Genomic DNA, 22785 nt, shown 5'->3' on the forward strand with positions numbered 1-22785 from the left:
TTTATTGTCATACATCAGCAGGCCATGTGACCCAAAACCCGTCCTTTATATTGCATCAAACAGTCACAACCAGGAAGTATGAGGATTCAAAAAGGCTGTGTCAGGGCTGTGTCTCAATTGGTGCACTAGCGTACTTACGCTTCCTTTTTCTGAGTGCATATGATGTGTTCACGGCAAAATGTAGTACGCTGTCAGCAGCCAGATGTTCAATGTGGATTGAGGGACAATTGCTGCCCTCAATGGTAGCCATTTGGCTATGTAGCGGAAGGGGAGGTACTAACTTGAGTGGTTGTAATACATGATTAGAATGGAGAGATAAAGAAGGCAAATATTGCAACCGTCACGTCTAGTAAGTGTACAGTACTGTAATGGATTTGGGACAGCACTATACTGTCAAAATTCATACACTGAAGAACTATCAATCCATCCATTTTCTATACCGCTTATCCTCACTAGGGTCGCGGGTATGCTGGAGTCTATCCCAGCTGTATTCAGAACAAAGTACAGAGTACACCTACTGAAGTTATGGAAGTGCACAAATTGAAACACAGACCAGGAAGCTCCGCATGAGATCCATACTAACGGGAAGGTGGGGGCTCTTGCCTTCACGCGCTTGTGAGCATGCTAGTAGAGCCACATGTAAACATCATGACCGCGAGTGTGCACGTTTGCATGCAAAACAACACGCAAGCATGCACGAGCCTGACAGCACGTGCACTTGTGCTGGCTCCACTACGCTTCAACTTAGCAAAGTTAGCAAAACAATCTAGAGGTAGGGGGGGTACGTGCACTAGAAACACTCCCCGGACACGTCGACGTGCACACTCACTGTGCACACTTTCCTCTGCCTTGCATGCACGACAGATGCTAAAGATGCTACAACTAGCTAGAGGGGACTAAAGTCTGCTAGTCGCTAACACACTAGCCAACAGTTTGATCACATGCTCCCAAAGTGGACGCTACGTTAACAGGATGTCCTGCCCTCAACACAAATGTGACAAAAGGTTCCAACAAGTGTCATTGTGGTGAAAATGTACAAAAAACAAAAAAAAGTTGTGCTTTTCAGGAGAGTGACGGCCATGATGGCGAAGGCAGATGCTCATGGTCCAAAGGGTCTGGAAGACTGGTAGTGGCTCGGCACTTTGGGCTTGATGCCCTTACTGTTGTAGTAGTCCACCACCTGGTTGGGCACCTCTGCGAGCACGCTCTTAGCTAGCGCCGCCGGGGACGCCTAACAACAGGAAGACAGAAAACAGTCAAACATCTGAAACATTTTCCTCCTTCATCCATCCTTTTTAACCCGTCACACACCAGCTGGGGTGCATTGTTAGATGCACAGATAACAGCAAAATGTTCATTAAAGTGTGATACTGGAAGATAAGTGGGCTGAGAACCACGCCTTGTGGAGCACCACTAACAAACTTTAGTCTCATCTAGGCCTGTCACGATAACACATTTTACTGGTCGACAAATGTGCTATTCATTATCAACCAATATTTGATAATTTTGACCTTTTTTTTACTTAATATATATCATTCAAAGATAATTGTGTCATGTCATAATTGTCATGTCACATTTGAGGCACTAATGGTACTTGTCTAATGTAACACAGTATACAGTATGAGCTATAAATAGCGTCACCAGCTCACACACCATTCCAAGTCGTGGTGTCAAAACAACTACATACAGCGACGTAATAGATAGGTAGCTAAAACAAAACACTATCAACATATAATGTAGAATATTAACCAACTACTATTTGTACACGAGTGCTAACCATGTGCTTTCCAGCCATTTAAACACAAAACACAAAAACCAGCAAAGCACGCTGGGAAACAGAAAGTACTAACAGCGATTGTACACTTTATGGAAAGAAAACACTTAAATAAAACCTACACACACACAGTTATGTAAACTAGTGTTGGGGGTCATATTTGAGCTGTGTAGCCACAGAAAGATGGAGCAGAGGCGCATACACTGTCAATTTATCAAGGGATCATATTACTGACCATAAAAAAAAAAATGTTAAATCGATATATCGGGCGGCACGGCGGTCGAGTGGTTAGCGTGCAGATCTCACAGCTAGGAGACAAGGGTTCAATTCCACCCTCGGCCATCTCAGTGTGGAGTTTGCATGTTCTCCCCGTGCATGCGTGGGTTTTCTCCAGGTACTCCGGTTTCCTCCCACATTCCAAAAACATGCTAGGTTAATTGGTGACTCCAAATTGTCCATAGGTATCAATGTGAGTGTGAATGGTTGTGATTGGCTGGTGACCAGTCTAGGGTGTACCCCGCCTCTCGCCCGAAGACAGCTGGGATAGGCTCCAGCACCCCCGCGACCCTCGTGAGGAAAAGCGGTAGAAAATGAATGAATGAAATGGATATATCCATGATCATGACAGGCCTAGTCTTGTCACTCACATGCTTGAAGTTGCGGAAAGGAACAAACTGGACAATGTCCCGTAGGACGGGCTCTCCTTTGGGCGAGCGCAGGATCCCATCGTCGCCGTCCAACATCTGCATGTCACTGAAGTCTGCATTGCCCACACCCACGATGATGACGGACATGGGGAGGTGAGATGCCTGCACGATGGCCTCCCTGGTGTCCGCCATATCCGTGATGACGCCGTCCGTCAGGATGAGTAGGATGAAGTATTGCTGGAACAACAATTACATTTCCAGAGACAATAACTTTGCTTTCACTTTCCCTTTTACAAACTCAACACATATTTGTTTGGACCCTTTTAGTGTCCATTAGAAGAGACGTGCTTGCTTAAAGGTTAGTATGCTACTGGCTCCTACCATGGCCTCTTTGGTGTGGACTTCCTGCGAGGCGGAGTTGGCGATCTTGTTGATAATGGGGGCGATGTTGGTGGGTCCATAGAGTTGCAGCTTGGGGAGGCAGGCTTGATAGGCCTCCACCACCCCCTGAATGCCTGAGGACAACAGGACACATTCTAACTTCTTCGAACTTTCAGTGGAGGTCAGCTCAAGGGCAGTCAAATTGGCATCGTTGGAGTTCCAGCATGCCGCAGGGCAACGCTGATGTGGACCTTGTGGTGTGGAGGATGTTGTGTTAATTGGCAGTCTCGGCCTGATCACATGACCTTTAGCTGCAAGCTTAACTCCTACTCAGACCATTTTTACACATAGCCTTATTGTTATTATCATCAGAATTTTCACCCTCGCCATCATTTTCAGCATCATCAACCTCTGCCACCATTGTCACCATCACTTGCATCCACCTCCTCATCATTCTAATCATCCCATCATTATTCTCATCCTCAACTCCATTCTCATCCTTGTCATCATTATTTCATTGCCATTCCCGTGATCATTCCCATCCTCACCACCCTTACCATCATTCCCTTCTTCATTCTCATCCTCAGCATCACTCTGATCATCATTATTCAATCACCGCTGTCGTCATTCTCATCGTCATAATTATTGTCATCATTTTTCCCATCATCATTCTCATCCTCATCATCATTCTCATCCTCACCATTAGGCCCATGATCATTATCATCCTCCCCATCATTCTCAGCATTATTCCATAATTCACATCCACAGAATCGTTCTCATCCTCGTCATTATTGCCGTCATCATTCTCATCCTCCCCATCATTCTCAGCATTATTCCATAATTCACATCCTCAAAATCATTCTCATCCTCGTCTTTATTGCCGCCATCATTCTCATCCTCACCATCATTCTCCCCATCATTCTCAGCATTATTCCATAATTCACGTCCTCAGAATTATTCTCATCCTCGTCATTATTGCCGTCATCATTCTCATCCTCCCCATCATTCTCCGCATCATTCTCAGCATTATTCCATAATTCACATCCTCAGAATCATTCTCATCCTTGTCATTATTGCCGTCATCATTCTCATCCCCACCATCATTCTCCCCATCATTCTCAGCATTATTCCATAATTCACATCCTCAGAATCATTCTCATCCTCGTCATTATTGCCGTCATCATTCTCATCCTCACCATCATTCTCATCCTCTCCATCATTGTCATACTCATTATTGTCATGGTGATGAGAGTTTTCCCAGTGAAGCTCCTACCTGCACACTCAGGGTTGTCCTCGTTAAAATTCACTGCAAAGTCGTGTGAGACCTGAAGGCATGGGGGTTGGGGGGGGGGGGGGGGGGGGGGGTAGGATAACAGGAAGCATATTTGATGTTAAAGCTTGAATGTAAGCTTAGCGTTCCGTCACTCGGCTGCCCCCGACAGGTCAAGCCATTCATTGTTGTCATGTCACGCTTGGCCAGCAGGGCAGTTGAGCAGCATTGCACGATGAGAAGGTGGGGGCCACAGTGAGTTACCTGGTAGTCAGGTGGGATGCGAGCGCCAAAGCCAAATGCCGGGAACATTTTGTCACTGAAAGGAGGAGAAAGACATGCGTTGACCCTCTCATTGTGAAGTCCTCATGTATGGACACGTGACCATGTGAAGGTATGCTAGTTAGCTCAGCATGACCCACCTGTCATAGTCCTGGCAGATCTCGCCCACCGCCACCAGTGCCTTCAAGTATTCGTTGGGTCGGTACGGGTGGATGTAGTGCAGCGAGCAGCTGTTGCGAGGGTCACCGTTGGATGCCGTGAAGTCAATGGCGACCTGAAGGAAAGAATCAATTTGAAAGAGCTTCCTCCAAAACCAAAGGTCAAAGGCAGTGACCTCATTCACCCCCTAGCCCACTGACTGGTGGGACCAGTCCGACCACAGAAGAGGCCCATGGAGCTAACTGGGCCACTCGGCCAGGCGGGTGGCGGATGGTGTTGCCATGGTTACCATCTCCATGGCAACACCATCGGCACTGGAAGAGGCTAGGCGGCGGAATAAGAAGCAGGACGTTGACCTGGATGCAATGTTTGTGTATATGGTGTGTGTGTGCTTACGGTGAACTGGATCTGACAGCCCCCCATGATGTAATCCAGGAAGGAGTGCATCTTGATGATCTGTGCACACAACACAGACAGAAATCATTCGCATGATTCATTCAAGTTATTGACCACTCAAGTCACTGACCAGTCAAGTCATTGATCAGTCAACTCACTGATCAGTCAAGTCATTGACCGGCCAAGTCAATGATCAATCAATTCATTGATCAGTCAGGTCAATGATCAGTCAGTATTGACCAGGATGCTTCCACATTTGTCTGTGTCAGACAATAAGACACTGGAAGTCATTCCATACCTCAAAATGACCTTACTTCCTGTGTACGCCACCCAACCCTACGCTTTGACATGCTGACATGGAGGGAAGTCGGGAATGAGGAAGTAGGGAATAAGGAAAGGAGGCCAGTGACGCTACGAGGATGGAGGCAGGGAGTCATTCTCACCTGTATGTCATTAAAGATCTAAGCTGCTCTCATTCTGTCTCCTGACTCCGCCCACTCTGCGCTCTCTCATCCATCACGCTGTCCTAACCTGGCGTCCCTGTGAGACGCCCATTAGTGGGCCATCTCATCCTGCCTGCATGACATTTACAGACTTTGACTCCACCTGTCGCATAACATCACACTCAAATGCTGCCTGACCGCCATCAGCCTGTTGCGCTAACGATCCACTTCCTGTCTTCCTGGCCAAACACTTCCTGCACCATTTTAACAATAAGAGAAAAAAACCCACCTTGCACTGATTGAGGATGACGATGCCAGAGTTCTTGTAGGTCTTCTTCTTCACTTTGTATTTGGAGTTGATGCACGGCCACTGCACCTGCACACACACAAATTAGTACGTTAGCACACCCTTGTCAGCTCATGTGATGATGACGATGATGAAAACTGAGTGTGTGTTAGTTGTGGTGCACACTAACATGTCCGTCACAGGAGGAGCAGGAAGCAGCCAGAACAATAGAAGAAGAGGAGGAGGAGGAGGAAGGTTTGGCAAACAAACTCTTCATTTTCTCACTGGTGTTGTTAGATGAGGGTGGGCGTGGCCATTGTTCTTTGAAAATGCGCACACGCCATATACTCATCACGGACGCCACCTCTTGAATGCTCTTTTCCTTCATTGTCTTTGATGGCTATTTGTTAGCGTGCTAGTAGCATCGAGCCTCATGACAAGAGACTAAAAATAATGAGCTAGAAGTAGCTGCTGAGAGTTTTTTTTTCTTTGTATATTGTCATCTTGTGGTTATATCTGTAAAGGGAACGTTAGCTCTTTAATTGGCGGACGCCTCCTTCCTGTCTCATCGCTCATCTCGTGGACAGCTGCGTCTCGGCTAGCTCGGCCTTGCTGTTAGTGTGCGCTAATTGCATCACGCCGCCCGCCAAGGTGCGTCTTTAAAGGCATCACGTTACTAATTGGTGCTTCTTGACGCTGCCGTCGGCTTGCAAGTGGTGAAAGCTGCCTGCAGGGTCACGGTGGAAGCATCCTTGGGTGCACGAACATGCTGCAATGGCCATGTTACTGACATGCACCCTATCCAGCATTATGGATCAGCTTATAGGAGCACATTCAAGTATCAGAATCGAAGCTAACAACTAAACATGTCGCCATGGAGACAGAGAAGACGTGGTCTAGTGGACACCATTAACGAGTCCTGTGTGAATTCCTGCTACTCAACCGATAACGACGTCTTTTATATCCTGTCTTCAGAATAAAACCGTAAAAAGCTTTTGTTCTGCTAGCATTCGAGTAGACGCCAGTAGAAGGAGGACAGAGAGTGGAGCGATCTCATGGTCTCATCACAGTCTCATTACAGTCTCATAGCTTCATGAGGTCAAAGTGGTCTCAGCGCTGGTGTCGAGCAGTCAGCCGTTAAATTACTTCTGCTGCTGAAGGAGAATCACTAGTCTGCTGCCATGCAGCGCTAACATGAATCACATTTCTCCTCCAGGAGTATTTTTACTCAATGAGTAGCAGAAGATTTTGCCGCCACTCGAAGGAATCCCTCTGCCAACTTCAACAAGAGAATGTCCTTCAGTCTTGCCTTTCTCTGTTCTAACTTCTGCTTGTTACGTAATTGCACGTTCTCTGTATTAAACTAACTTAAACTAACCTAAATTTAAGCCAACTGAAGCTGTTTTGAACAAATTTAAACCAACAGTGTCTTAAACTAACCATCCATTTTCTATACCGCTTATCCTCACGAGGCGGAGTCTCGCCCTGGACTGGTCGCCAGCCAATCACAGGGCACATATAGACAAACAACCATTCACACTCACATTCATACCTATGGACAATTTGGAGTCACCAATTAACCTAGCATGTTTTTGGAATGTGGGAGGAAACCGGAGAACATGCAAAGAGATGCCTGAGCGGGGAATCGAACCTGGATCTCCTTGCCTGTCTTAAACTAACACTGCCTTAAATTGACTTCAACTTAAACAAGGACTTTTTAACTACCGTGATCTTAAACTAGCTTAAACTGCGTTAATTATTTAAATTATTTGTACAAATTACTGTTTACGCTGTACATTGTTGTTCATATTTGATGTAATGTATTTATTCTCCACATTATTATTTATTATTTATTATTTATTATTTATTATTTATTATTTATTATTTATTATTTATTATTTATTATTTATTATTTATTATTTATTACACGGGAGCCAGGCAACGACATTTCGTTGGCAATTTCACTGCTGTGTTATTGTGCAATGACAATAAAGAAAGTCTATGTCTATGTTAATCTAAAACTAAGGCTGTGTTAAACGATCTTAAACTAACAGAGTGTAAAACTAACTTAAACTAACAGTGTCTTAAACTAATGTCAACTAAAGCTGTCTTAAACTAACTTAAACTAAAACAGTGCTGATGTACATTAAACAAACGTCATTTTAAATGAATTTAAACTAACACTGTCTTAAACTAACATAATCTAATCTAATCATAGATCAAGAAAAAAGTTGCGGCTGTTACATTGCAAGTTATGGTAAAAGTGTGTATTGAACATGCTACCTGTCGTCCATCGATGGCGCCCCTCATTTCCTTGAAGGTGGCCTCAAATTCTCCAATGTAGTCGTGTTTCCCGTTAGAGTCCCAGTCCCACACAGTGCACTGATGGTGACACACACACACACACACACACACTTAGTACAGTACCCAGAGCTTCATTAGCATGTTATTAGCATATATATGTTTCATGTTTAATCATCATGAAGTCCTTGAACAGATGAGCTTAAATAAAAAATGAAGATGTGAGAGAATAAATTATTGTGGAAGATGAAAATTTCCTTTATTTTCCCTCATTTTTCCCTTATTTGTCTTGAAGACTTCGCTTATTTTACAATGTCAATGTTGACAGATATGATTCGGACGTCTGTCGGAGCTGATAACGGGATAACGAGGACCTTGTGGAGGACAATGGTAGTGTTTTGTGCTGGCTGTAGGTCAACGAGAGTCAAGTGGGCAAGCGAACCAATTAGATGATGAGTGTGTGTGTGTGTGTGTGCGTGCCCGTATGCCTCATTAAAGTGAACATCCATCCTTCTGGTTTTCTGGCAGGTTGAAAGAGGAAGAGGAGCTTTAGCTACCTGAGAGATAATACCCGACTTAACGAGCTGTCACGCTCAGGAGGACATTAAGTCTTTAAGTCTGTCAACTTTCAACACTTTCATTATTGGCAGCAGTACAAGAGCTGAAAATAACTGGCTCTGTCTCCTTGGCAACCATTGACAACCAAACATCATCAGGGAAACGCTTAACAACACACACATAGACAATGAAATATATTCATTCATTCATCCTGTTCCAGCATCATTGATGCCACCTCAGCATCCACTGACCTTGTGTGTGTGTGTGTGTGTGTGTGTGTGTGTGTGTACCTGCAGCTTGCGCTCATGGTCTCCATTGCAGAGCGAGTTGAGGGAAACTTTGAAGGTTTTCCAAACGGGATTCAAGTTGTTCATCACCGTCTGACACAGCAAATGCACAACAACAACAAAGCACTTTACACAATGTGTGCGAGTGTGTGTATGTGTGTGTGTGTGTGTGTATGTGCTGGACTTCCTGCCTCTGTTCTGTAGACCAGCTGCAGTGTGGCATCCTCGTTGAGGCGATAGATCTCCAGGAATGGATCTGACTTAGTGAAGAAGTCCTGAACAATAACAACACAATGACTGCATGACCAACGTACACTCAAAAGACTTTTCCTGAAAATCTGCAGGTTTCCTCCCGGATACACATCTTGTTCACCAAAAGTTGGTGATCATTTCTAGATATGTGATAATACAAGTAACACATACAGCATACCACTGTTTCAACAAGCCTGCAGTTTTGTACCCACATTTATTTCTCTATGCCGTTTTTTTCGTAAAGTGTTTGCATTTATTTTGATGGTCCCTGAATGCACCATTTTAATATGCTTTAATATGGAAGCACTAGCTTCAACAGTCAATCATTTATTCATTCATTTTCTACCGCTTATCCTCACGATGGTCATAGGGGGTGCTGCACCCTACCCCAGCTGTCTTCGGGCGAGAGGCGGGGTACACCCTGGACTGGTTGCCAGCCAATCACAGGGCACATATAGACAAACAACCATTCACACTCACATTCATACCTATGGACAATTTGGAGTCGCCAATCAACCTAGCATGTTTTTGGAATGTGGGAGGAAACCGGAGTACCTGGAGAAAACCCACGCATGCACGGGGAGAACATGCAAACTCCACACAGAGATGGCCAAGGGTGGAATTGAACCCTGGTCTCCTAGCTGTGAGGTCTGCGTGCTAACCACTCGACCCAGTCAATCATTCATTCATTTTCTCCAGCTTATCCTCACAAGGGTCACGGGGGTGCTGGAGCCTACCCCAGCTGTCTTCGGGCGAGGGGCGGGGTACACCCTGGACTGGTCACCAGCCAATCACAGGGCACATATAGACAAACAACCATTCACACTCACATTCATACCTATGGACAATTTGGAGTCGCCAATTAACCTAGCATGTTTTTGGAATGTGGGAGGAAACCGGAGTATCCGGAGAAAACCCATGCGTGGACGGGGAGAACATGCAAACTCTACACAGAGATGGCCGAGGGTGGAATTAAACTTGGGTCGCCTAGCTGTGAGGTCTGCACGCTAACCACTCCATCAACGTGCAGCCCCGCTTCACCAGTCAATCTGGTCTCAAAACTTGCAGGAAGGTGAACATTTGGAAAAACGCCTTCTCTGTAGCCTGCTAGCTTCGAATGCTAGCCTAACCCAACCAGGCAAAGGAATACCCTGTGATCCAGATCCCATCCTTTTATCCATCATGTTACACTATCGTTCATTAGTGGTGGGTACCTACATATTTTATACTTTAAATGTCTTTAACAAGTGTGAGAGGCATATTTAGGGCTTTAAACTGGCTAGTGTGCGCAAGTGAACAATGGAAATTGAAGAAGACTCCTGAATCTAATCCAATAATCATAACAAGTCACTTTTAATGCAAAAGTAGAACTGGGAGAGGGTGGTGGTGGGGGGGTATCAATTCCCCCGGTTTTCTGCCATTTGCTGGTGGAGATGTACTGTATGTGTGTCTGTGTGTGTGTACCTTGTCATCCAGCTTCCTGGCACTGAAGGAAAGCTCAATGTAATCGTCATTCCCAGTCAGCTCCTCTGCTGTGATCTGAACCCACACACACACACACACACACACACACACACAGTTACTTCATGTAGATTTTCTCAAAGGGAAAAATGCAGTGGTGTCGCTGAGCCACCAGCAGGTACGTTTAGCTTCAAAACTCTGGCAGATGGCTCTCTCGACAAGACCAAATTTATTTGTATCTACTGTGGCTGTGAGTTGAGTTGAGTACGCTGAGTCTCAAATGCCACTTGCTGGAAGCTCTGGGAGAAGGTGCTGGACCACTGTAGATATTTTTTTTACCTGGCATATTAGGAGTGTTTTTCTTTTTTGTTGTTTTTTTGGATACAAGGCGTTTCTCGGCTGATTTTTTGCTCTCATTTATCTATGACTGCAGTATGACAAAACATTTCTATTAAGTGAGTTATTGTTTTTTTTGAGTCATGAGCACTTTAAATGTTCATTTATCCATTTCATTCATAATTTCCTCATATTTACATGCATTTAGAATTGTTTTATGCATCAAAAAACGTGATTTGTGGTAGTATTTTTGGGTGTCGACCTCTGAAGGGTGACATACAGATTTTTTTTGTTAGCAAGCTAACAATGCTAACAGGACATTTTGTGCTAAAAATACATTACAAATGCAGTTGGACTTACACAATGTATTAATAACACAACAAGACACATGCCATATTGTATGCTAACCCGAATATATACGCAAACCGCGGCAAACTTTTGGCGTAAATTTTTGACGTTTTGACATATGTTCTTATACAGTATAGTTATAATTGTATGATAAGAAGAAGCTTAATAGTGTAAAAGACTTGAAGTCAGGGGTATCCAAACTTTTTCCAGTGAGTGTCGCATAAAGGATGATACGTTTGTACATTACATAAAAAATAAAGGACGGGGGCCACTTTGATACTTTGATCGATTTTCTACATTGCTACATTCATTCATTCATTCATTCATTCATTCATTTGCGGGGGTGCTGGAGCCTATCCCAGCTGTCTTTGGGCGAGAGGCGGGGTACACCCTGGACTGGCCGCCAGCCAATCACAGGGCACATATAGACAAATTCACACTCACAGTCACCAATTAACCTAGCATGTTTTTGGAATGTGGGAGAAAACCGGAATACCCGGAGAAAACCCACGCATGCACGGGGAGAACATGCAAACGGGGAGAACATGCAAACTCCACACAGAGATGGCCGAGGGTGGAATTGAACCCTGGTCTCCTAGCTGTGAGGTCTGCGCTAACCACTCGACCACCGTGCCGCCCTTGCTACAACCAATCCAATGTTAATATATGTTAAGTATAATAATAATATATAATACATATAATATATAATAATATATGTTATGTTATATATGTTAAGCTATTTGAACAGCTTAGCTGTGTGTTATAGATGACAAAGCAAAACTTTGTGTAATGGCTAATAATATATATTTTCACAATAGGCTGAAAACACTCTGGACACCCTCTCTTGAAAAGATCACCGTGATAATGGTCTTTCCCACGATGCCCCCTGGCCTCAGCAGCGCTTTGGACAACTTCCTTTGGGAGATGATCTACACACAAACACACACAAACACACACACAACAAAGAACACTCTTTGCTGTTAGCATTTGCATTAGCATTGATGGTGGATTGGCACACAAACACAGCAAAAAAAGAGTCTCACCTGTCCCAGTGTGCACTCCACCGCCCCCAGAAAGTCGGCATCCTTAACACCGTTGTAGTTGCTGTAGATGTCGTACAGCTCAAAGCGCAGACGCTGCACCTCTTCAAAGTAAAAGTCCAAGGTGAAGACCTTTGAATAGGAGGGGTTTACACAGCTACGCATCACCTCCGTGCGGTCCACCTGTGGACGTCAAACCCCTTTGAGTGTGGTGTAAAGAGCGCCCCCTACAGGGAAAAATGCTTTCAAAGCACAAAGAGAGTGAGACCTCCATCCACTGGCCGTGCGACTGCATCTTGAGGACGATGCAGGGGTCTGGTTTGGACAGAGCGTCCCGGTCGGAGATGGCCTTGCACGTGAGCCTGAGTTCCACTTTGGTGAGACATGGACTGCTGAACAGACCCAGCGAGTGGGCCGCTGACTCATAGATGTCACTCATGGCAGAGTCGGGACAGGAAGTCTGTATATAGCAAGCACAAGCAAATGACCTTTGTGATGACTTTGCGTGTGTTTGTGTGTGATATGAACCTACACAGGAAGTCATCATATACATGCATTCATGCATCAGCTCCATTGCAACGTCCGCCTGCAGCTCAGGTTACAACGTGAGACTTCACTGCAGAGATGTTTGACATGAAACTCTTTGAGCATCCATGTGTGGATGAGCTGTCTCACAGGAAGTACTCATAAAAGCAAACTTCCTGTCCCTCAAGGCAAGCCTGGAGGACATCCACCAAAAATCATGTGTGTGTTTGAGGCAAGCAGGTGCAAGCAGGGCGCTTTAATGGCAGCCTACTGAGGCTGTGGGGCGACTGAGCAGCCATGCGGGCGGATGAACGCTCCCACTGGCGGATTAAAACTGTGCTTGTGACATCACACACATGCTGCACGACAACAGCGGTAATAATTGATGTCGTTCAAGGCACTCCCGGAGGATTGTGGGTAAATGTTTGGAGAAACTCTGAAAGGCAGACACTTTCTTATCTACTGGCCAAACGTGGAACTGCAACTAGGGACCATAAAGCGTGAATGAAGGAAATGAATGAATGAAAACTGAAATACAAAATAAGCCTTCAATGAATTAATTATTAATCCTTCATGTTATCAATATGTACGAAAGTAATCAGACAAGGATCTGAATATAAACAATAAAAAAGACATGTTTGTTCATCATCAGAACGTCCATTAATACAGATAACATCGTCATGTGAAGAAGAAACTTGAAACTAGAAAACAATATGATGATGGTGGTGCTGAATCAATAAAGCAGCAGAATGAGCTACTTCCTCAACACTACAGGTCACATGATTAATATCAAGGTGTGCTGCATGTTTTAAAAATGCTTTTTGAGTGAATTCGACTCATCCCATTATACACTATCAGCTCCTAGACTGTAAATCCAAGTCTTAGCAAAGATGCACAAATGACAACAATTATTTTTCAATGAAGAACATCACTCAATCCCCTGGAAGAAGAGGATGCACCAGATGATGAATATGATGAATGATGTGAGAAATGTGGAGTTCTTACCTGGTGCCAGGTACGAGAAGAGGAAGACGTCACAAAGTTTCCACTTTCAGTTCACAACTGACATCAGTTGGCTTCATCCTCCTCCTCCTCCGGCAGCTGGAGAATCTCTCAGCCTCACGCCGCCTCTAACGCCTTAAAAAGCGGGAAAACCCGTACACCCATATGCGGCCCCCCCTCCTCGCACCCCGAGAAAACTCAAAGAAATGTGCTGGGGCGCCCCCTGCGGGACAACATCGGAGCTGCAAGCCCTGCAGACGAGTGTGCACGAGTTCACTGCTAATTCTAATTCACTGTTAATTTAATCTGTTTGATATGTCAATCCCTGCTAATTCACTGATAATTATCTGATAACACACTACTAATTATCTGATATTCACTACTTGTTTTAAATAAATGTCACATAAGCGAACAATGACTGTCTGTTCTTCTTTCTACACAATTATTGGACCTCATGTGGTGTAAATTCGTCGTAATGCTACTTTTTCGTACAATGAGTTTCATTCTCAAACATCAAGTGTTTTTAAAAAGAAACAGGGTTTAGAAAGCCATCAGCCAACCATACGATGAAAGCGCTTATAGTTTGAAAGGCGTGGCCGGAAGTCCTACTCGGGATTCCGGTTAACGTTCCCAGACTACAAAGTAAAAAGTCAACGCGGAAGTTGGTTTTTTGTCACTTTGGAGTGACATAAACATCTACAAACTTGTTGTTCGATACGAACAAACCTGAGCGGTAAGTCTCGTCTTTGTTCATGCTAATTTACTGTTGTTTAGCAGCTTTTAAGCAACAGTAAAGCTCAACTGAAGGATTTATGCTATGTGATTTCTAGTTATATTGTACACTTGTCGATTTGTTTTTGCCTTATTAGCCAACATCAGGAAAATGTTTTTGTCGCTACGCCACTTTGGCCTCAATCGGTTATGGTTTGTTTGACAGAAGCTAGTTCAGGTTAAATGACGAATGACGCTATTAATGAAACTTTTACGTTGTATTTTAAGGAATTCGTTGAAGTCTGTCCAGTATAGTCACTATTTTAATTTATTTTAAAAGCGTGCGTATAAAAGATGAAGGCAACTGTCAAATTATCACTAATGTGGCTTTAGAAGTAGAAACACCTGCTTTACTCACTAACATTTCCTACTTTCACTTTGAGTTAACTGAGCGGTCCTCATGACTCAGGAGAAGAATGCCTATTCAAATAGCTGATTCTATTCGAAAATGATCACGTGATCACTATGAGGAAATAAAAATAAAATGAGTTTACAGATTATCCTAAATTACCAGAGTTGGAACACAAGCCTTCTTGTAACCTCTTTGCTGCTCGCTGACCTGAGCTCTGGTGAGGAACACTGACAACATGAAAGGCATTCCCACAATGTTGGCCGAAATGTTTCACTATTATGTACAGGTTATGAAACAGGTTATGTCAAACAAGGTGACTGGAGCTTCATTGTGTTTCTCAGCTCCATCATGGCCACCCATGAAGTTTACTCCTCCACGACAGCACCCAACCCAAACTCATCATGTTTCCTGGTCCCGTCACCTCATCTGGACAAAAAACGCTTCATCGTCAAAATCATGGAAGTGGTGAGTGGCCGCCCTGTGTACATTATTGCATATAGTGCTACTAGTAATAGAACTACTTGTAGACACATACTTTACTAGTAATATTACTAGTAATCACACCCTTCAGGATTTTGTGTTACAATTGCCCAATTCATGCAAATCCAACCACTCGCATGGCCTCTCAACTTTGTCCAATCGAAGAAACTTCCCACACATTTTAACCAATTTTCGAATTTGTCCCCGAGCAGCACTCAAACATGCACCCACGATGACACTTCCTAGTTTACATTGACGGGAACATGGATGTGTGATGACAGTCTCTCATCATCTCTCACTTTCCCACAAAAGTTAGATAGATCACTCAAACACCTCAAACATTTTTAGGACAGTACATCTTTCAAGGGTGAGTTATTTTTTAAATATAGATTTAACTTTAGTTTGTGCACACTTGGAGGTAGAGGGAATTAAACAAAGTTGACAAACTGTACAACTGTACAAAATATGATGATATTGCTACCATGAACAAAACATTAAAAAAAATAGCGACTGCTCAGAACTACAGACAGTGACTCAGAGTTATTAGTCGACAAAAGCCGGTATTTTCAACGATGGTAAAAAGCACAGATTGCTTTAGCTTTCAGCACTTTTTAAATGCAGCGCAGATAGGAACAAGCTCTGGGACTCGGGCGTCATAGCAACGCTGGCATTTCAGGTGGCTGATAAGGTTTGATGTGTTGAAGCTCCATGTTTTTTTCCCCCCTTCATCGCGAGATGTTTGCAGGCATTTGGCAAAATGTCAAACAATCATGTTTGTGAGCTCTGATGAAGCTACGACAGGATGTTTACACGTCACAGGAAAGGAGCTCTTGATTTACTCATGCTAACCCAGCTTCAGCACAGTACAAGTAATCTCGCACCATTTGAGTAATTTTCCTTTAAAATTATTGGTTATCGGAGGTATTTATCGGAGGTTACCGGTATGATGTCATAATTCCTCATTTCGGCCCAGGACTGGTAAATTATTGCAAATGTTCAAGAATATGTTCTGTACTCTTACTCTTTAATTTTATTAATTTCATTCATTCATTCATTTTGTACCGCTTATCCTCACAAGGGTCACGGGGGTGCTGGAACCTATCCCAGCTGTCTTCGGGTGAGAGGCAGGGTACACCCTGGACTGGTCGCCAGCCAATCACAGGGCACATACGTATAGGCAAACAACCATTCACACTAACATGCATACCTATGGACAATTTGGAGTCACCAATTAACCTAGCATGTTTTTGGAATGTGGGAGGAAGCCGAACAAAACCCACGCATGAACGGGGAGAACATGCAAACTCCACACAGAGATGGCCGATGGTGGAATTGAACTCGGGTTTCCTAGCTGTGAGGCCTGCGTGCTAACCACTCTCAGCTGTGCAGCCCTTTAATTAATTTATTAAATGTATTTATTGAATTAATTTATTAAGTCTAACCTGCCGTACTTGTCTTACCAGGACGTGTCATTTTCGTTTTGTTATGACCCTTATGTGCCTTGTGATTGACTGGCAACCAGTCCAGGGTGTACTCCGCCTCTCGCCCGAAGACAGCTGGCATAGGCTCCAGCACGCCCATGACCCTTGTGAGGATAAGCGGTAGAAAATAAATGAAATGAATTCCACTTTTTCTATATGCCACCTCTAGTTGCCTCTAACCCTAACCCACCTCTGTTGCCATATTTGTCTTATTTTGCACAAACAATGTTAAATGCATCCAGTGGCATCACAGTCAAATAAGCATCATGTGTTCGTTCATCATACAAAATGTGACCTGGCATTATTTTGATTAACTAAAGGCAGTGTTTCTCAGTCATTTTAAGTTGTAGTATTTATTTATCTGTGCAAACTACGAGTTGTTGCCACCAGCATTGTAATTCTAAAAAAAAAACAATAGCACATCTGCAAACCTTTCCCGCTGCCTCTCACGCCCGCTTTTACCCGTCCCCACCCCCCACTATTTGAGAACCTCTGACCTAAGGAGTGATGTTGTAATAAGGAAGCTTTTTGTAAGGACTTCTAGAAGGTTCTGTGTATGAATGACCACCGCAGATGTTTAGGAAGGAACTCACGTGCACTGATTTTAAACAGAGAAGTTGTTTGGATTTCAACACTTCAAGTGTCAAATGTTGGTGTATGTGTTCACTCAGTAATTTTGACACAACTCACCCCCCCCTATTAATTGTACACGCTGTCAATGTAAGTTGGTCATCTGTCTGCTGTAAAAAAGTAAAATTATATTATCAGTGTCTTTGTTTACAGCACAAATAAAACTATACTTGACCTAATCGTCCTTCATCTAGAAACCTGGGCTGATTAAAAATTATAATCATATTAATAACAGTAATTTTTACTGTATTTAATTAACGGAAAGATATTGTAAATGACAGGATGGTAAATATTTGTATGTACTAAGAACTCCAAATGAACTGAATATGTAATTCAAGCTAAAAGATGCCACACAAGTCTTAAAATCTATTTAACGCACACTAGTCTCTCTAATAGCAGAACATCTGAATCACGCTGTGAACCATGTTATTATGAGTTTGTCTTCCTGTTTATTCATACACACACACACACACACAGAGAGATTATAAAGCTGTTTTTTGTGATGTTCGCAGTGTCCCTTGAATGCATCTCACATTCTTGTAATGAGAGTGAGTCGTTCTCAGGATGAATGGACGAGATATGTGTTGAGAGCATCAGATGCTGTGTGACTGTGTGGGGATGTTCCAAAAGTGTGCATGCTAATTACAGAAAAAAACACAATATAATAACATAACATAATTAATTAAATAAACACATGTGAGTGTGAATGGTCGTTTATCTATATGTGCCCTGTGATTGGCTGGCGACCAGTCCAGGGGGTACCCTGCCTCTTGCCCGAAGACAGCTGGGATAGGCTCCAGCACCCCCTGCGACCCTTGTGAGGATAAGCGGTAGAAAATGAATGAATGAATTAAATAAACACGTTATTTTCGACAGCCCAACTTGAAACAACTAAAAAACAATAGACACGATTATTTATCCATCCATGCACACTGAGTGACATCATCATTATGATTGACATTCGGTTTTCTGAAATGACAGACGTCACTGACGTAACGCCAGCAATCACATTAACAACACTTGGTTAGTACTGCCTTTATTAGGAACACCTGATAGAAGAAAGCAGCCTCTTCGGTGCGGTTTCGGTCGGCCTCGCCGTGACTCGCCCTTCCTTCTCCTGCCACTCCACAGGAAGTGGCCAGCGGGAAGTGAAAGTGCTGCGGGAGCAGAGCGCTGTAGTTAGCACATCTCCGAGCGGCTGACCTGCGCTGTCGCAACATTTAGCCAGAATGGCGGGAAGCTACTTCCTGTAGCGCTCACAGTAGACCATCAAGATCAGGGGTGCTCACACTTTTTCAGCATGCGAGCTACTTTTAAAATGACCGAGTCAAAATGATCTACCCACTACAAAAATGCAAAACATCTATTTATTTTCAAATGTATTGAGGATTATTTGTACGTACAATGTATGTTGATGTACCTTACATAACCAAATGAGCCAATATTGCAAAACACACATAATTAACTATTAACATGTTTTGTAATTACCTGAGTTTACTTTGATGACTTGCACTGAATTGAACCAGCCAGGGATGCATAGTCCGGACAGTAGCTGCTGATAGCCAGCCTCAAGCACACTTCCAAATGTTTATCAGTCATGGATAATATCCGTATCACAATATCCGTATAATATTCCATATCCGTATGGAAGTGATATGTTTTTTGCCTTTTTACTTGGTCCAGTTTTTGCCTTTTTACTTGGTCCAGCTCCTTCACTCATTTTAGTGACCATAAACTTTAGCGAGGGCTTTAAAATCTCGCAATTCGCCGACTAGCTTAGCACTTTGCATCGTTGTTTACGCATGAGCGGTGACCTAAAGGTCAAAATTCAGTTGTCATCTGACTGGTTGTCCTGTATGTCAATCAAGTAACGGGGATGGATGATAGGCTGACATCGTAAGTTCTGCTGCACTTAGAGACGTTGTTTGATTTGATTGGTCGCCCGAAGGGCAACATTCAGTTGTCATCTGAATGGCTTCCCTGTATATCAATCAAGTGACGGCATTGATGCTGGGATGATATTATTGTAATGTCACGCCGCGATCGACCAGCGATCGACCAGCGATCGACCAGTACCACCTCCGCGATCGACCGGTAGCTCGCGATCGACTTAATGAGCACCCCTGATCAAGATGATTGGTGGTGTTGTGGTTTTTTTATGTTGTTGCAGCAAGATATTGAGCTAGCGTGATTTCTATTTTAAATTTGCCGTTTTGTGGTTTCAGCTGCTGTCCTTGGTGGCTTTCATCCTGGAGGAGGTGGTCTACAGTTGCATCGACTGCATGGCATTGGAATTTTTTGAGTTTGTCAGCTGCATGGCCTTCCTCTTCACCTTGCTGCTCCTCATCCTCCTATCCACAACCCTGAAGCTGAGGCTAGGAATCTCCTGGTGGCCCCGCCTGGTAATGTTTATGTCACATGGCCTCCACGCCGTCACATGTCGCCTGTGTTGTGTGTGGGCGCGTTCCGGAATGTTCTTCCTAAGTTCAGCAAAATAAATAAAGAAATGTCAATATATTTTAGGAATGGCACAAATGTGACAGCAACAACTTGTTGTGCTCACCAGCCAAAACGTGGCCATGGCCCCATACCTGTGCAGGTCGTCCGAAAACACAGACTCATTACCTCTTATTTCTGACCTATATGTGTAGTTAGAATGTTGTATTTTTGTGTTAAACGATGACAAAGTTTCAGATAATGAGGTTTGCACATTTGGAAGTGAGTTCTGAAAGTAATTTGGGATATCTCGGTTTCAAAAGGCATGGTAAAACAGTGCTTTGTGATGTCACAGAGGGGTGGACTTCCTCATAAGGTTCATAATTACTAAGCACTTTGGAGTTGTGGCCAATCACAGTGGAGTGTGCATGCCCGGAGGCGGGCATGAGGCGGGTGGAGTAAATTAAAACAGATCGTTTTGGCATTAAATACAAATCAAAGGAAATACAACTGGAATAGATGCAGATTCCCCAAAATGTAAAATATTTTCTGTGCGGATAATTGTGTGTCATTTTGAAGGGTCAAACAATGAGCATAATAGGTCCCCTTTAAAAACGGACATTATATAAAGATAAATTGCCGTTTATCACCTCCTGTAAAGTTAGCAGACAGGCAGTTTTCACAGGAACCACGAAATCCAAAGAAATACAGCTGAATAGGTGCAGATTCTAGAAGAACTAGAATGCTTTCTGTGCTGGTTATTGTGTGTAGCTGGTCTATAGGAGCATAGCATGTCGTATGTAACTTAACTAACACTGCAAGAGCCATTGAAAACAATGAAATTTTGCTATGATGGAATAAATAAATGATGTTTATTCTGGTTGTGTGTTAAGGACTTTTTGTACACTGGTGCCATGGCATTCTTTTTCTTCCTGGCCTCCATCGTGTTTGCCGCCATCAACAGTGCCACGCCCCTGGAGAAGAGCGCTGTGGTAAGACCATATTTTCCGTCTTCATTCTCAACCTTGTTGGTGTTTCCCACAATCTGTTTGTGGCAGTGAAGTGCAGGCTGTGTGTGTGAGACAAAATTATGCCATTGCCAAATTTGCATAATTGGCCATGATGTATTTGGATGCAATTGGAATTTTTACAGATTTTTTTGCACACATAAGTGATACGGGCTTATAAGGTGTCTGGTCGATTTTTGAAAAAATGGCTTTTAAGTGCGCCTTATAATGCGGAAAATACAGTAATTATGAGTGTTGGGTGCTAATTGTTTTTCAGTTTTATTCACGCACCCACTATTAGCATTGGCGTACCCTACATTGGGGAGACTAGGTTTTAGCAGAACCGGTGTGTATGAAGGTTGTTAACAATTATTGCAAAAAGTACAAGATTAAAAAAGGCTTCTTCTGTTTTAGTGCGCATACAATATAAATGCTAATAAAAACAAACATAAAACACACTAAAAACAATGTATTGCACAGAAGTAGCATTTTCCTGCAATTCCTGCATGTCGTGGCAAGTTTATGGCAGGCGACCACAAATAAATGAATGTATGGGAAACACCGCTCCTTGTTTTCCTGCCTACATTCTTCTGTCCTCACCTACCTTCTAGTGATGATACTTTGTGGTTATTTCCTCCAGGTGTTTGGCTTCCTAGCAACGGCAGCATTTGTGTGTGACTTGGTCTTATTTTGGAAGACTTATGGGCTTCCCTTCGCCAAAGGTGAGAAGGCAGAGCCCAGTGAAAGTAACGTGTCAGCGGTGGAGGCTCCTGTGGAGACGGAGAAGCTGAACACAGACGCCAAAGCAACAGAATAACGCTTTGTGTGTGATGTGTGAGTTTGTGGGTCAGACATGTTGCACGATAATCCACAAGGCGGCGCTGTATCGCCCTCAACTTTTTCCAATTCCTTGTACTACTGAGGTCTTCTAGCCAGCTGTGGGCGCCACTCAGGAAACCAACGATTGTAATCTGATAGATGAGCAGATATCCACTCAATATTCAGCTTTCAAGTTTATTGTTGGAAGAGTTTCAACTGTCAACTTTTGTCTTTTCATGCTTTCTGTCACTGTTGTGTAAGCAAACAATCGCAGATAGAATGTCCTTGCTGACTACAAATTCAAGCAAAACAAATGTAGACGAGTAGTACAGTAACAGCAATAAAGATTGTACATATTTGTAATAGAACTACACAAATTGGTAATTGGCAATATTTAAGATAGAGCTTCTTCAAATGTTTTTGTTCATGGACAATTCCACATTGGTTTAAAAAAAACCTTAGTATTTGTGTCAGAGATACTTCAACTTTCTTCAAAGCCTAACAACTTGAAGCTGTGTGTCTTATGTCAGTTTTTGTGTCAAAATGCTGAGATTTGTTTGTGTTTTCTTACTATTTAGTTAGTTTTGTGGTACAAAGTTAGAATACAAAGGTAGAAGTTTTGTGCAAAATAAGAATATTGTGTCCTGTGATTTTAAAACGTGTCACTATTCAAAAGTTACATTAATATCTTTTCAGTGGATGTGGCTGTTTTTTTTGTTATCATTCAAAATTGTCAATTTTCGACATGAAATACTAAATGCATTTTTCATTAACTGTAATTAATGTCATAAAATTCGGAAATGAAACAAATTTCATATTTCAGATGTTAAACTCTTATTAAAGACAAATATGTTTTTGTTTTCAATTAAAATATATGCCTAGAATTTAGATGGACTGCAAGTAAGAAACAATGTAATAATGCATCGTTTTAGTGGGTCACGTTTTAATGTAATATAATGGACATTGTGTCAAAAGAGTGGCTTCTTGAGCTGCATGTGTATATTCATGTCTACTGTCATATATTAAAATGTCTTTAATATCCTATATTTGATCGTCTTTCT

The 22785-nt window shown here is 43.0% G+C and overlaps 2 protein-coding genes across 4 annotated transcripts; one reads left to right on the forward strand and one right to left on the reverse strand.

The window, feature by feature from the left end:
• On the reverse strand, positions 1-13875 carry cpne4a (copine IVa). Of its 3 annotated transcripts, XM_058053004.1 has the most exons (17): positions 13752-13875; positions 12490-12681; positions 12390-12404; positions 12225-12325; positions 12039-12110; positions 10501-10575; positions 8976-9059; positions 8788-8877; positions 7922-8020; positions 5642-5728; positions 4910-4969; positions 4495-4628; positions 4337-4391; positions 4076-4127; positions 2803-2936; positions 2422-2658; positions 1-1231 (listed from the first exon to the last, which is right to left on the reverse strand). In XM_058053004.1, exons 2-17 carry the CDS (start codon positions 12605-12607, stop codon positions 1100-1102), a joined length of 1545 nt encoding a protein of 514 aa, XP_057908987.1. In that variant the 5' UTR covers positions 12608-12681; positions 13752-13875; the 3' UTR covers positions 1-1099. The 3 variants fall into 3 exon arrangements, 2 of the variants coding, with proteins under 2 accessions (XP_057908987.1, XP_057908986.1); XM_058053003.1 differs by having other exon boundaries at positions 12225-12404; XR_009119883.1 differs by having other exon boundaries at positions 1087-1231; positions 2803-2928; positions 12225-12404.
• Positions 13876-14333: 458 nt separating this feature from the next.
• cmtm6 (CKLF-like MARVEL transmembrane domain containing 6) lies at positions 14334-22760 on the forward strand. Its single transcript, XM_058054032.1, has 5 exons — positions 14334-14481; positions 15213-15336; positions 19688-19864; positions 20792-20890; positions 21546-22760. The coding sequence occupies exons 2-5, from the start codon at positions 15220-15222 to the stop codon at positions 21720-21722; spliced, it is 570 nt and encodes a 189-aa protein (XP_057910015.1). The 5' UTR covers positions 14334-14481; positions 15213-15219; the 3' UTR covers positions 21723-22760.
• Positions 22761-22785: the final 25 nt, after the last annotated feature.

The sequence above is a fragment of the Doryrhamphus excisus genome, chromosome 17 (genome assembly GCF_030265055.1).
Source record: "Doryrhamphus excisus isolate RoL2022-K1 chromosome 17, RoL_Dexc_1.0, whole genome shotgun sequence".
In the NCBI taxonomy this organism is placed as follows: Eukaryota; Metazoa; Chordata; class Actinopteri; order Syngnathiformes; family Syngnathidae; genus Doryrhamphus; species Doryrhamphus excisus.

Excerpts from the sequence above, each read along its gene's own strand:
- cpne4a (XM_058053003.1), bottom strand. The coding sequence starts at position 12,660 with ATGAGTGACATCTATGAGTCAGCGGCCCACTCGCTGGGTCTGTTCAGC. Across the intron at positions 8,021-8,787 it reads ACCATGAGCGCAAGCTGCAG|TGCACTGTGTGGGACTGGGA; the intron begins GTACACACACAC and ends TGTCACCATCAG. Across the intron at positions 2,659-2,802 it reads TCCACACCAAAGAGGCCATG|CAATACTTCATCCTACTCAT; the intron begins GTAGGAGCCAGT and ends TTGTTGTTCCAG.
- cmtm6 (XM_058054032.1), top strand. The coding sequence starts at position 15,220 with ATGGCCACCCATGAAGTTTACTCCTCCACGACAGCACCCAACCCAAAC. Across the intron at positions 19,865-20,791 it reads TCTCCTGGTGGCCCCGCCTG|GACTTTTTGTACACTGGTGC; the intron begins GTAATGTTTATG and ends TTGTGTGTTAAG. Across the intron at positions 20,891-21,545 it reads CCCTGGAGAAGAGCGCTGTG|GTGTTTGGCTTCCTAGCAAC; the intron begins GTAAGACCATAT and ends TATTTCCTCCAG.